Genomic DNA, 13,244 nt, shown 5'->3' on the forward strand with positions numbered 1-13,244 from the left:
GACACATAATTGCCAGATTCACCAAAGTTGAAATGAAGGAAAAAATCTTAAGGGCAGCCAGAGAGAAAGGTCGGGTTACCCACAAAGGGAAGCCCATCAGACTAACAGCAGGCCTCTCAGCAGAAACTCTACAAGCCAGAAGAGAGTGGGGGCCAATATTCAACATTCTTAAAGAAAAGAATTTTAAACCCAGAATTTCATATCCAGCCAAACTAAGTTTCATCAGTGAAGGAGAAATAAAATCCTTTACAGATAAGCAAATGCTTAGAGATTTTGTCACCACCAGGCCTGACTTACAAGAGACCCTGAAGGAAGCCCTAAACATGGAAAGGAACAACCGATACCAGCCACTGCAAAAACATGCCAAAATGTAAAGACCATCGAGGCTAGGAAGAAACTGCATCAACTAATGAGCAAAATAACCAGTTAATATCATAATGGCAGTATCAAGTTCACACATAACAGTATTAACCTTAAATGTTAGTGGACTAAATGCTCCAATTAAAAGACACAGACTGGCAAACTGGATAAAGAGTCAAGACCCATCAGTCTGCTGTATTCACGAGGCCCATCTCACATGCAGAGACATACATAGGCTCAAAATAAAGGGATGGAGGAAGATCTACCAAGCAAATGGAGAACAAAAAAAAGCAGGGGTTGCAATCCTAGTCTCTGATGAAACAGATTTTAAACCATCAAAGATCAAAAGAGACAAAGAAGGCCATTACATAATGGTAAAGGAATCAATTACACAGGAAGAGCTAACTATCCTAAATATATATGCACCCAATACAGGAGCACCCAGATTCATAAAGCAAGTCCTTGGAGACTTACAAAGAGACTTAGACTCCCATACAATAATAATGGGAGACTTCAACACTCCACTGTCAACATTAGACAGATCAACAAGACAGAAAGTTAACAAGGATATCCAGGAATTGAACTCATCTCTGCACCAAGCAGACCTAATAGACATCTATAGAACTCTCCACCCCAAGTCAACAGAATATACATTCTTCTCAGCACCACATTGCACTTCTTCCAAAATTGACCACATAATTGGAAGTAAAGCACTCCTCAGCAAATGTAAAAGAACAGAAATTATAACAAACTGTCTCTCAGACCACAGTGCAATCAAACTAAAACTCAGGACTAAGAAACTCAATCCAAACCGCTCAACTACATGGAAACTGAACAACCTGCTCCTGAATGACTACTGGGTACATAATGAAATGAAGGCAGAAATAAAGATGTTCTTTGAAACCAATGAGAACAAAGATACAACATACCAGAATCTCTGGGACACATTTAAAGCAGTATGTAGAGGGAAATTTATAGCACTAAGTGCCCACAAGAGAAAGCAGGAAAGATCTAAAATTGACACTCTAACATCACAATTAAAAGAACTAGAGAGGCAAGAGCAAACACATTCAAAAGCTAGCAGAAGGCAAGAAATAACTAAGATCAGAGCAGAACTGAAGGAGATAGAGACACAAAAAACCCTCCAAAAAATCAATGAATCCAGGAGTTGGTTTTTTGAAAAGATCAACAAAATTGACAGACCGCTAGCAAGATTAATAAAGAAGAAAAGAGAGAGGAATCAAATAGACGCAATAAAAAATGATAAAGGGGATATCACCACCGACCCCACAGAAATACAAACTACCATCAGAGAATACTATAAACACCTCTATGCAAATCAACTAGAAAATCTAGAAGAAATGGATAATTTCCTGGACGCGTACACTCTTCCAAGACTAAACCAGGAAGAAGTTGAATCCCTGAATAGACCAATAGCAGCCTCTGAAATTGAGGCAACAATTAATAGCCTACCCACCAAAAAAAGCCCAGGACCAGATGGATTCACAGCTGAATTCTACCAGAGGTACAAGGAGGAGCTGGTACCATTCCTTCTGAAACTATTCCAATCAATAGAAAAAGAGGGAATCCTCCCTAACTCATTTTATGAGGCCAACATCATCCTGATACCAAAGCCTGGCAGAGACACAACAAAAAAAGAGAATTTTAGACCAATCTCCCTGATGAACATCGATGCAAAAATCCTCAATAAAATACTGGCAAACCGGATTCAGCAGCACATCAAAAAGCTTAGCCACCATGATTAAGTGGGCTTCATCCCCGGGATGCAAGGCTGGCTCAACATTCGCAAATCAATAAACGTAATCCAGCATATAAACAGAACCAAAGACAAGAACCACATGATTATCTCAATAGATGCAGAAAAGGCTTTTGACAAAATTCAACAGCCCTTCATGCTAAAAACGCTCAATAAATTCGGTATTGATGGAACGTACCTCAAAATAATAAGAGCTATTTATGACAAACCCACAGCCAATATCATACTGAATGGGCAAAAACTGGAAAAATTCCCTTTGAAAACTGGCACAAGACAGAGATACCCTCTCTTACCACTCCTATTCTACATAGTGTTTGAATTTCTGGCTAGGGCAATTAGGCAAGAGAAAGAAATCAAGGGTATTCAGTTAGGAAAAGAAGAAGTCAAATTGTCCCTGTTTGCAGATGACATGATTGTATATTTAGAAAACCCCATCATCTCAGCCCAAAATCTTCTTAAGCTGATAAGCAACTTCAGCAAAGTCTCAGGATACAAAATCAATGTGCAAACATCGCAAGCATTCTTATACACCAGTAACAGACAAACAGAGAGCCAAATCATGAATGAACTTCCATTCACAATTGCTTCAAAGAGAATAAAATACCTAGGAATCTAACTTACAAGGGATGTAAAGGACCTCTTCAAGGAGAACTACAAACCACTGCTCAGTGAAATCAAAGAGGACACAAACAAATGGAAGAACATACCATGCTCATGGATAGGAAGAATCAATATCATGAAAATGGCCATACTGCCCAAGGTTATTTATAGATTCAATGCCATCCCCATCAAGCTACCAATGAGTTTCTTCACCAAATTGGAAAAAACTGCTTTAAAGTTCATATGGAACCAAAAAAGAGCCCACATTGCCAAGACAATCCTAAGTCAAAAGGACAAAGCCGGAGGCGTCACGCTACCTGACTTCAAGCTATACTACAAGGCTACAGTAACCAAAACAGCATGGTACTGGTACCAAAACAGAGATATAGACCAATGGAACAGAACAAAGTCCTCAGAAATAATACCACACAACTACAACCATCTGATCTTTGACAAACCTGAGAGAAACAAGAAATGGGGAAAGGATTCCCTATTTAATAAATGGTGCTGGGAAAATTGGCTAGCCATAAGTAGAAAGCTGAAACTGGATCCTTTCCTTACTCCTTATATGAAGATTAATTCAAGATGGATTAGAGACTTAAATGTTAGACCTAATACCATAAAAACCCTAGAAGAAAACCTAGGTAGTACCATTCAGGACATAGGCATGGGCAAGGACTTCATGTCTAAAACACCAAAAGCAACAGCAGCAAAAGCCAAAATTGACAAATGGGATCGAATTAAACTAAAGAGCTTCTGCACAGCAAAAGAAACTACCATCAGAGTGAACAGGCAACCTACAGAATGGGAGAAAATTTTTGCAATCTACTCATCTGACAAAGGGGTAATATCCAGAATCTACAAAGGACTCAAACAAATATACAAGAAAAAAACAAACAACCCCATCAAAAAGTGGGCAAAGGATATGAACAGACATTTCTCAAAAGAAGACATTCATACAGCCAACAGACACATGAAAAAATGCTCATCATCACTCGCCATCAGAGAAATGCAAATCAAAACCATAATGAGATACCATCTCACACCAGTTAGAATGGCAATCATTAAAAAGTCAGGAAACAACAGGTGTTGGAGAGGATGTGGAGAAATAGGAACACTTTTACACTGTTGGTGGGATTGTAAACTAGTTCAACCATTATGGAAAACAGTATGGCAATTCCTCAAGGATCTAGAACTAGATGTACCATATGACCCAGCCATCCCACTACTGGGTATATACCCAAAGGATTATAAATCATGCTGCTATAAAGACACATGCACACGTATGTTTATTGTGGCACTATTCACAATAGAAAGACTTGGAATCAACCCAAATGTCCATCTGTGACAGACTGGATTAAGAAAATGTGGCACATATACACCATGGAATATTATGCAGCCATAAAAAAGGATGAGTTTGCGTCCTTTGTAGGGACATGGATGCAGCTGAAAACCATCATTCTTAGCAAACTATCACAAGAACAGAAAACCAAACACCGCATGTTCTCACTCATAGGTGGGAACTGAACAATGACATCACTTGGACTCAGGAAGGGGAACATCACACACTGGGGCCTATCATGGGAAAGGGGGAGGGGGGAGGGATTGCATTGGGAGTTATACCTGATATAAATGATGAATTGATGGGTGCTGACGAGTTGATGGGTGCAGCACACCAACATGGCACAAGTATACATATGTAACAAACCTGCACGTTATGCACATGTACCCTAGGACTTAAAGTATAATAATAAAAAAAAGAAAAATAACACTTTTTTTTAAAAAAATGTAAAATTTTATGTTTTAAGGGTAGAAATATAGAAACGGAAAATTCAGAGGATTATTTCCTTATAAACTTACATTTATATTTTTCAGAATGGGTAATAATTTGTATATCGCTGATATGAGGTTCCAACAGTCATAGATGACTAAAAAACCCAGGGCATTAAACAGCCATACTTTTTGTTGCCTGATTAATGTTGCTGTTCATAACCGGAATAGTATTCATATTAGGCCTGCCGGGAACCCGTTGGACCTTTGCCTGGTGGCCTGTCTTTAGAAGGAACCTTGATTCAGGGTAGCAGAGCCTACATGGCCTTCAGCTGTGACCTCTGGCTGTCTCCTCTATCACCTTCTGCTGTTCTCCCCACTGCTCATTGAGCTCCAGCCACAAGACCTTATGTCTCCACCTTGAACAACCGAAGCTCAACAAGTGTTAATAATCCTTGCAATTACTATTTCCTGGCCTGGAAAGATCTGTGTCTAAACCTTCTCATGGCTGTCTTCTTCTCAATATTCAGGTCAACTCAAGTGTCAACTACTTAGAAAGACTTTCTCAGACCACCCAAGCTAAAGTAGCCTCTACTCTTTCTGTTTTATTTTCTTCATTGTGCTTATCTGTAGCTGACATTATCTTGTTTTTCAAAAACATATTTGTGTATTGTTTTTCTTTGTCCACATGAATATTATCTCTATAAGAAGGAAGACCTTGTCCATTTGGTGCCATACAGGCTCTCCAGCATCCATAAGCATGCCTGGACATGGCAGAAATTGCATAAATGTTCGGCGGATGACTCAAACATAATTTGAAAACCTGGGGGTAATCTTTTCTTCTTTGTTTTATACAATCACTCATGATATTCCATAGCCTTCTTTCTAGGACTACTTCAATTTCCATCACCTTTGCTTTGTAATACCATAATTATAGTATACTTCCTTTCAGTTTTGCCATTCTCTAAGGGCACAGGAGAGTTTATTCTTACAGTCAGGGACCATGTTTTAGTTGCTTTTGTATCCTTTATACCTAAGATTGTGTTTGGCACATAATAAATACTTTGTCTGTGAATGAATTTTCTTATTAACATGTGATAGTTCAGAATGTTAATACAGTATATCATAGTGCTCTACTAAAGTTTATAGAAAGAGTGTGAAATAATCCTTAGTTATTCATTCTCCTCTTTGGAAATCAATTTTCTTCATGTGGTCCAATCGTATCAGCTAATCAAGCTACCTGGTAAGTTCAACTTTCAAGTTTGTGTACCAGGTCAACAATTACCTAAATTACCTATAGTTTATTAATGTTAAAGAACATTTGAAGGTATCCCTGCGAGTGATGCTACTTACTCTTGAGATGTCTCCAATTTGGAAATACCCAGGGAGCCTCATGATAACATCAACTCAAGAGCATGCAAGTTTGATACAGGCCAAGTCAGTCTATTTTAGGTCCTAATTTCCCCTTCAGGTTAGAGAGCAGCAATAGGTAACATAATTTAGTTAATATAATTAAGGCTGATACTGCATTTAATGTTCTATAAAGTCTGGCTTTTCTTTAAAGATTTTGAATTGCTAATGATAAGCATAATAGTATCATGTTCTTTTGTTTACAAGTTGATGACAATAGATAAGGCTCAATTAAATTTAATTTTAAAATGCTAATAAACAGTAAAGACAATTTTCCAGTTGGGTATGTATACTTTTCTAGAGTGAAATAAAGAGAAATAAATCCAGGTTCTTTCACCTATCAAAAAAAAAATCCAATTCAAATAATTCCTTCCAAAAGAATTCCTGGATACATTAGGTATCCTTTTCTGATGGACATAATGTTGCAATAATAATGACCAACAACTAAAGGAACATGTAATGATTGTCTACTATTATCTACTTATTAAGAAATAGTTACTTAATTCTGAATACCTACCAAGCACTCTGTAAGTTACTGGACATACAAAGATCAAGAAGAGAAAAATGGTCTATGTTCTCAGTGTAGCTTTTTAATCAAAATGAATGTTCCTGGTAGTACAGACTGCTAAAATTCAAAGTCAACCCTCAACAATTTCTATTTTAACCAAAACTGTACCTCTGTCTGCATTATGAAATACACTAGACTTTTTATCAGATCAGATAGAAAGCACAACCTTCAATTGCTTATTCTCATTTCTGCCAACTGTTCTAAAAGAGAAAAGGATATTAAAACATTTAAAACTGCAGACAGCAAGAGAGGAAAGAAAGAGACAAGAAAAGTTTTACTACCTGTCAAGGCATAAGCTACCCATAGTGTGCAAAATCAAGAATTATCTGTAAGAGTTTTCCTAAAGAATCTCACATTGCTATCTTCAGCAATATCTACCAAGAAGAACAGAAAGTCCAATACAAAATAGTTTCTTATCTCATAGTGACATGGTTTGGATCTGTGTCCCTACCAAATCTCAAGTTGAATTGTAATCTCTGGGGCCTGGAGGTGACCAGATCATGGGGGTGGAATTCTCATGAATGGTTTAGCACCATACCCTCAGTACTGTTCTCCAATAAATAAATAAATGATAAAACACCCCCCTTTGGTGGTGTTGTAATAGTGAATGAGTGAGTTCTCATCGGATCTGGTTGTTTCAAAGTGTGTAGCACCTGCCAGGTGTGGTGGCTTACACCTGTAATCCCAGCACTTTGGGAGGTGGGCAGATCACAAGGTCAGGAAATCAAGACCATCCTGGCCAACATGGTGAAACCCATCTCTACTAAAATACAAAAAAAAAAAAAAAAAATTAGCCAGGTGTCCTGGCACACTGCCTGTAGTCCCAGCTACTTGGGAGGCTGAAGCAGGGGAATTGCTTGAACCTGGGAGGCAGAGGTTGCAGTGAGCCAAGATCACACCACTGCACTCCAGCCTGGCAGCAGAGTGAGACTCCATCAAAAACAAACAAACAAACAAAGTGTGTAGCACCTATCCCCTCTCTCTCTTGTTCCTGCTCCACCATGTAAGATAATTAGCGGCCAGGCGCGGTGGCTCAAGCCTGTAATCCCAGCACTTTGGGAGGCCGAGATGGGCGGATCACGAGGTCAGGATATCCAGACCATCCTGGTGAACACGGTGAAATCCCGTCTCTACCAAAAAAAATACAAAAAACTAGCCGGGCGAGGTGGCGGCGCCTGTAGTCCCAGCTACTCCGGAGGCTGAGGCAGGAGAATGGCCTAAAGCCGGGAGGCGGAGCTTGCAGTGAGCTGAGATCCGGCCACTGCACTCCAGCCTGGGCGACAGAGCAAGACTCCGTCTCAAAAAAAAAAAAAAAGATAATTAGCTCCCTGTATGCCTTTCATCATGATTGCAAGTTTCCTGAGGCCTCCCCAGAAGCTGAGCAGATGCCTCCATGCTTCCTGTACAGTCTGTAGAACCATGGGATAATTAAAATTCTTCTTTATAAATTACCCAGTCTCAAGTATTTCTTTATGGCAGTGCAAGAACAAACTAATACACATAGTTTAGATATGTTAAATCATGAATGGCAGAAATAACTCCATAAAACAAAATCATCAACAATTTGTCCCTAGTATATGGGCCTATCCTATTCCAAGAACCCAACTTCATAAAATAATCCCACTATCTTATCAGTCTGGCACATAAGGGTTTAGAGGATAGGGTCCAGGGCTCTGAAGTCTTCAGATTGAGGTTCAATCAGAATGGTAACATGTACAAATATATGCACATATATATACCATATAAAATTCTATTTCAAGGTTTTTAATTACTTACCACTTTGCCCAACTTTCTCTCATAGGCTTTATGCCGTAGTCCTAACCCCAACAATCCCACACCAACAAGCAGCCACAGAACTAAACAGAAAAAAGAAATAATTATTTATTTTTCAATAAATAAAATAAAATAAATTTGCTGACACTGACCTTCAGTGCCTCATCTCCAGTGCTGCGGTGCCCTTCAAGAAGTTCTTCATGACAGGGGAACTGGAAAATGAATGGGCGGAAGAAGAGTCTTGGGCAGCTCACTGGCACTGAATGTGACCAAGGTGCCAGTTGACACCAAAGTGGTTTGCTCTCCCCCCACTGCCTATACCAACTTCACCCAGCAGAAGCTAGATCCCAAGATTGCTGTGCCTGTGCAGAACTGCTAGAAAGTGACTAGTGGGGCCTTTACTGGGGAGATCAGCCCTGGCATAATCAAAGACTGCAGAGCCAGATGGTCCTGGGGCACTCAGAGAGAATGTATGTCTTTGGGGAGTCAGATGAACTGATTGGGCAGAAAGTGGCCCATGCTCTGGCAGAGTTACTTGGAGTAATCACCTGCATTGAGAAGAAGCTAGATGCAAGGGAAGCTGGCATCACCAAGAAGGTTGTTTTCGAGCAGACAAAGGTCATCGCAGATAAGGTGAGGGACTGGAGCAAGGTCGTCCTGGCTTATGAGCCTGTGTGGGACATTGGTACTGGCAAAACTGCAACACCCCAAAGGCCCAGGAAGTACAAAAGAAGCTCCAAGGATGTCTTAAATCCAACATCTCTGATGTGGCTTGGAGCACTTGTATCACTTATGGAGGCTCTGTGACCAAGGAGGTGGCCAGCCAGCCTGACATGGATGGCTTCCTCCTGGGTGGTGCTTCCCTCAAGCCTGAATTCGTGGATATCAATGCCAAACAATGAGCCCCACCCATCTTCCATACCCTTCCTGCCAAACCAGGGACTAAGCAGCCCAGAAGCCCAGTCACTGTCCCTCCCCTGCACAAGCTTCTGATGGTGTCATCTGCCCTCTTTTGTGGCCTCATCCAAACTATACCTTCCTTTACTGTTTATATCTTCACCGTGTAATGGTTGGGACCAGGCCAATCCCTTCTCCACTTACTATAACGGTTGGAACTAAATGTCACCAAGGTGGCTTCTCCTTGGCTGAGAGGTGGAAGGGGTGGAATTTGCTCCTGGGTCCCGTAGGCCCTAGTGAGGGCAGGAGATAAAACATCCTTTCCCTTCTTACACTGCGAGGCCAAGATCCTTCCCTCAGAAGCCAGGAATGCTGCCCTATTCCATGGTGCCCACTCCTGTGTGGGCTCTGTATGTGAACCACTCACGTGGGAGGGAATAAACACATGGCACTAGGAAAAAAAAAAAAAAACAACTAAATCTGTTTTTAAATAACAAGGTTTATAAAATCATTGAATTTATTGGCCAATGATTTTGTGCAAAGGGGAACTGTGTAGTTCTTGAGTTAATTTTCATGTGTGACATGTATACATCAACCACTCTTTAAACTCAGGTTTCAAGAATTTTCCCGAAAAATGTTCCAAGGACTATGAGCTTAAAGTAAAAATAAGTCATAAAACATACAAGAAAACAAGTTTCCATGAGCAGGAAACAAAGGAAAAAATACTCTGCAGAATCAAGCCCACAAAGACAGATGTTGGAACTTTCTGAATCAGAATATAAAACAAGTACGCTTATTATATTTACAAAAATAAAGGAGGGTATTCAAAAGTATGACTAGGGAACATGAGACTAAAATAAGCAATCAGAAAATTTTTTCAAGAAATCAAATAGAGTTCTAGAAATAAAAAGATAATTATAATAATTGAAATTAGAAATTCAAAGACAATTGAATTAGACAAGCTGAATAGAGAATTAGTTCAAGGTGCAGCCCAAAACATAGAGGCAAAAAATATGAAAGGGGGGGCACGCCCAAGATGGCCAAATAGTAACAGCTCCAGCCTCCAGCTCCCAGCATGAGCAACACAGAAGACGGGTGATTTCTGCATTTTCAACTGAGGTACCAGGTTCATCTCACTGGGGCATGTCAGACAGTTGGCGCTGGTCCACAGGTGCAGCCCGACCAGTGAGAGCTGAAGCAGGGTGAGGCATCGCCTCACCTGCAAAGTGAAAGGGGGAAGGGAATTCCTTTTCCTAGCCAAAGGAAATTGAGACTCACAACACCTGGAAAATCGGGTAATTCCAACCCTAATACTGTGTTTTACCAAGGGTCTTAGCAAATGGCATACCAGGAGATTACATCCCACACCTGGCCCAGAGGGTCCCACGCCCACACAGCCTCCCTCATTGCTAGCACAGCAGTCTGAGATCTAACTGCAAGGTGGCAGTGAGACTGGGGGAGGGGCGCCCACTATTGCTGAGGCTTAAATAGGTAAACAAAGCTGCCAGGAAGTTCCAATTGGGTGGAGCACACCACAGCTCAAGGAGGCCAGCCTGCCTCTGTAGACTCCTCCTCTGGGGACAAGGCATAGCTAAACAAAAAGCAGCAGAAACCTCGGCAGAGGTAAATGCCCCTGTCTGACAGCTTTGAAGAAAGCAGTGGATCTCCCAGCATGGAGGTTGAGATCTGAGAACAGACAGACTGCCTGTTCAAGGGGGTCCCCGACCCCTGAGTAGCCTAACTGGGAGACATCCCCCACTAGGTGCAGACTGACACCTCACACCTCACACGGTGGGGTACACCCCTGAGACGAAGCTTCCCGAGCCAAAATCAGACAGCAACACTCACTGTTCAGCAATATTCTATCTTCTGCAGCCTCCGCTGCTGATACCCAGGCAAACACGGTCTGGAGTGGACCTCAAGCAAACTCCAACAGACCTACAGCTGAGGGTCCTGACTGTTAGAAGGAAAACGAACAAACAGAAAGGACACCCACACCAAAACCCCATCAGTATGTCACCACCATCAAAGACCACAAAGATGGGGAAAAAGCAGTGCAGAAAAGCTGGAAATTCAAAAAATCAAAGCGCATCTCCCCCTCCAAAGGAACACAGCTCATCACCAGCAATGGAACAAAACTGGATGGAGAATGACTTTGACAAGTTGAGAGAAGAAGGCTTCACTCAATCAAACTTCTCAGAGCTAAAGGAAGAACTACATAACCAGTGCAAAGAAACTAAAAACCTTGAGAAAGGAATGGATGAATGGATAACTAGAATAATCAATGCAGAGAAGACCTTAAAAGAACTGATAGAGGTGAAAACCATAACAGGAGAACTACATGACAAATGCACAAACTTCAGTAACTGACTTGATCAACTGGAAGAAAGAGTATCGGTGATTGAAGACCAAATGAATGAAATGAAGTGAGAGGAGAAATTCAGAGAAAAAAGAGTAAAAAGAAATAAACAAAGCCTCCAAGAAATATGGGATTATGTGAAAAGACCAAATCTACGTCTGATTGGTGTGCCTGAAAGTGACAGGGAAAATGGAACCAAGTTGGAAGATATCATCCAGGAGAATTTCCCCAACCTAGTAAGGCAGGCCAACATTCAAATTCAAGAAATACAGAGAATGCCACAAAGATACTCCTTGAGAAGAGCAACTCCAAGACACATAATTGTCACATTCACCAAAGTTGAAATGAAGGAAAAAATGTTAAGGGCAGCCAGAGAGAAAGATCAGGTTACACACAAAGGGAAGCCCATCAGACTAAAAGCAGATCTCATGGCAGAAACTCTCCAAGCCAGAAGAGAGTAGGGGCCAATATTCAACATTCTTAAAGGAAAGAATTTTCAACCCAGAATTTCATATCCAGCCAAACTAAGTTTCACAAGTGAAGGAGAAATAAAATGCTTTACAGACAAGCAAATGCTTAGAGATTTTGACACCACCAGGCCTGCCCTACAAGAGATCCTGAAGGAAGTACTAAACATGGAAAGGAACAACAGGTACCAGCCATTGCAAAAACATGTCAAAATGTAAAGTCCATTAAAGCTAGGAAGAAACTGCATCAACTAGCGAGCAAAATAACCAGCTAATATCATAATGACAGGATCAAGTTCACATATAACAATATTAACCTTCAATGTAAATGGACTAAATGGTCCAATTAAAAGACACAGACTGGCAAATTAGAGAGTCAAGACCCATCAGTTTGCTGTATTCAGGAGACCCATCTCACATGCAGAGACACACATAGGCTCAAAACAAAGGGATGGAGGAAGATCTCCCAAACAATGGAAAAAAATAAGGCAGGGGTTGCAATCCTAGTCTCTGATACAACAGACTTTCAACCATCCAAGATCAAAAGAGACAAAGAAGGCCATTACATAATGGTAAAGGGATTAATTCATCAGGAAGACCTAATTATCCTAAATATATATGCACCCAATACAGGAGCACCCAGTCATAAAGCAAGTCCTTAGAGACTTACAAAGAGACTTAGACTCCCATACAACAATAATGGGAGATTTTAACACCCCACTGTCAACATTAGACAGATTAACGAGACAGAAAGTTAACAAGGATATCCAGGAACTGAACTCAACTCTGCAACAAGTGGACCTAATAGACATCTACAGAACTCTCCACCCCCAAATCAACAGAATATACATTCTTCTCAGCACCACATCGCACTTATTCCAGAATTGATCACATGGTTGGAAGAAAAGCACTCCTCAGCAAATGTAAAAGAACAGAAATTATAACAAACTGTCTCTCAGACCACAGTGCAATCAAACTAGAACTCAGGACTAAGAAATTCAATCAAAACCACTCAACTACATGGAAACTGAACAACCTGCTTCTGAATGACTACTGAATACATAACGAAATGAAGGCAGAAATAAAGATGTTATTTGAAACCAGTGAGAACAAAGATACAACATATCAGAATCTCTGGGACACATTTAAAGCACTGTGTAGAGGGAAATTTATAGCACTAAATGCCCACAAGAGAAAGCAGGAAAGATCTAAAATTGACACCCTAACACCATGTAGTAAAAAATGATAAAAGAGGTATCTCCA

At 40.6% G+C, this 13,244-nt stretch overlaps 1 protein-coding gene and 1 pseudogene across 1 annotated transcript in view; one reads left to right on the plus strand and one right to left on the minus strand.

The window, feature by feature from the left end:
- Positions 1-6,667: 6,667 nt before the first annotated feature.
- Positions 6,668-13,244, minus strand: part of CWH43 (cell wall biogenesis 43 C-terminal homolog) — a 31,038-nt gene continuing 24,461 nt past the window's right edge. The window contains exons 9-10 of the mRNA XM_026455818.2: positions 8,262-8,341; positions 6,668-6,685 (exon numbers count right to left, since the gene is read on the minus strand). Coding sequence (XP_026311603.2) covers positions 6,668-6,685; positions 8,262-8,341 — 98 coding nt within the window. The remainder of the gene's footprint in view (positions 6,686-8,261; positions 8,342-13,244) is intronic.
- Positions 8,396-9,160, plus strand: LOC111550938 (annotated as a pseudogene).

This window comes from Piliocolobus tephrosceles, chromosome 3 (assembly GCF_002776525.5).
Source record: "Piliocolobus tephrosceles isolate RC106 chromosome 3, ASM277652v3, whole genome shotgun sequence".
Taxonomy (NCBI): Eukaryota; Metazoa; Chordata; class Mammalia; order Primates; family Cercopithecidae; genus Piliocolobus; species Piliocolobus tephrosceles.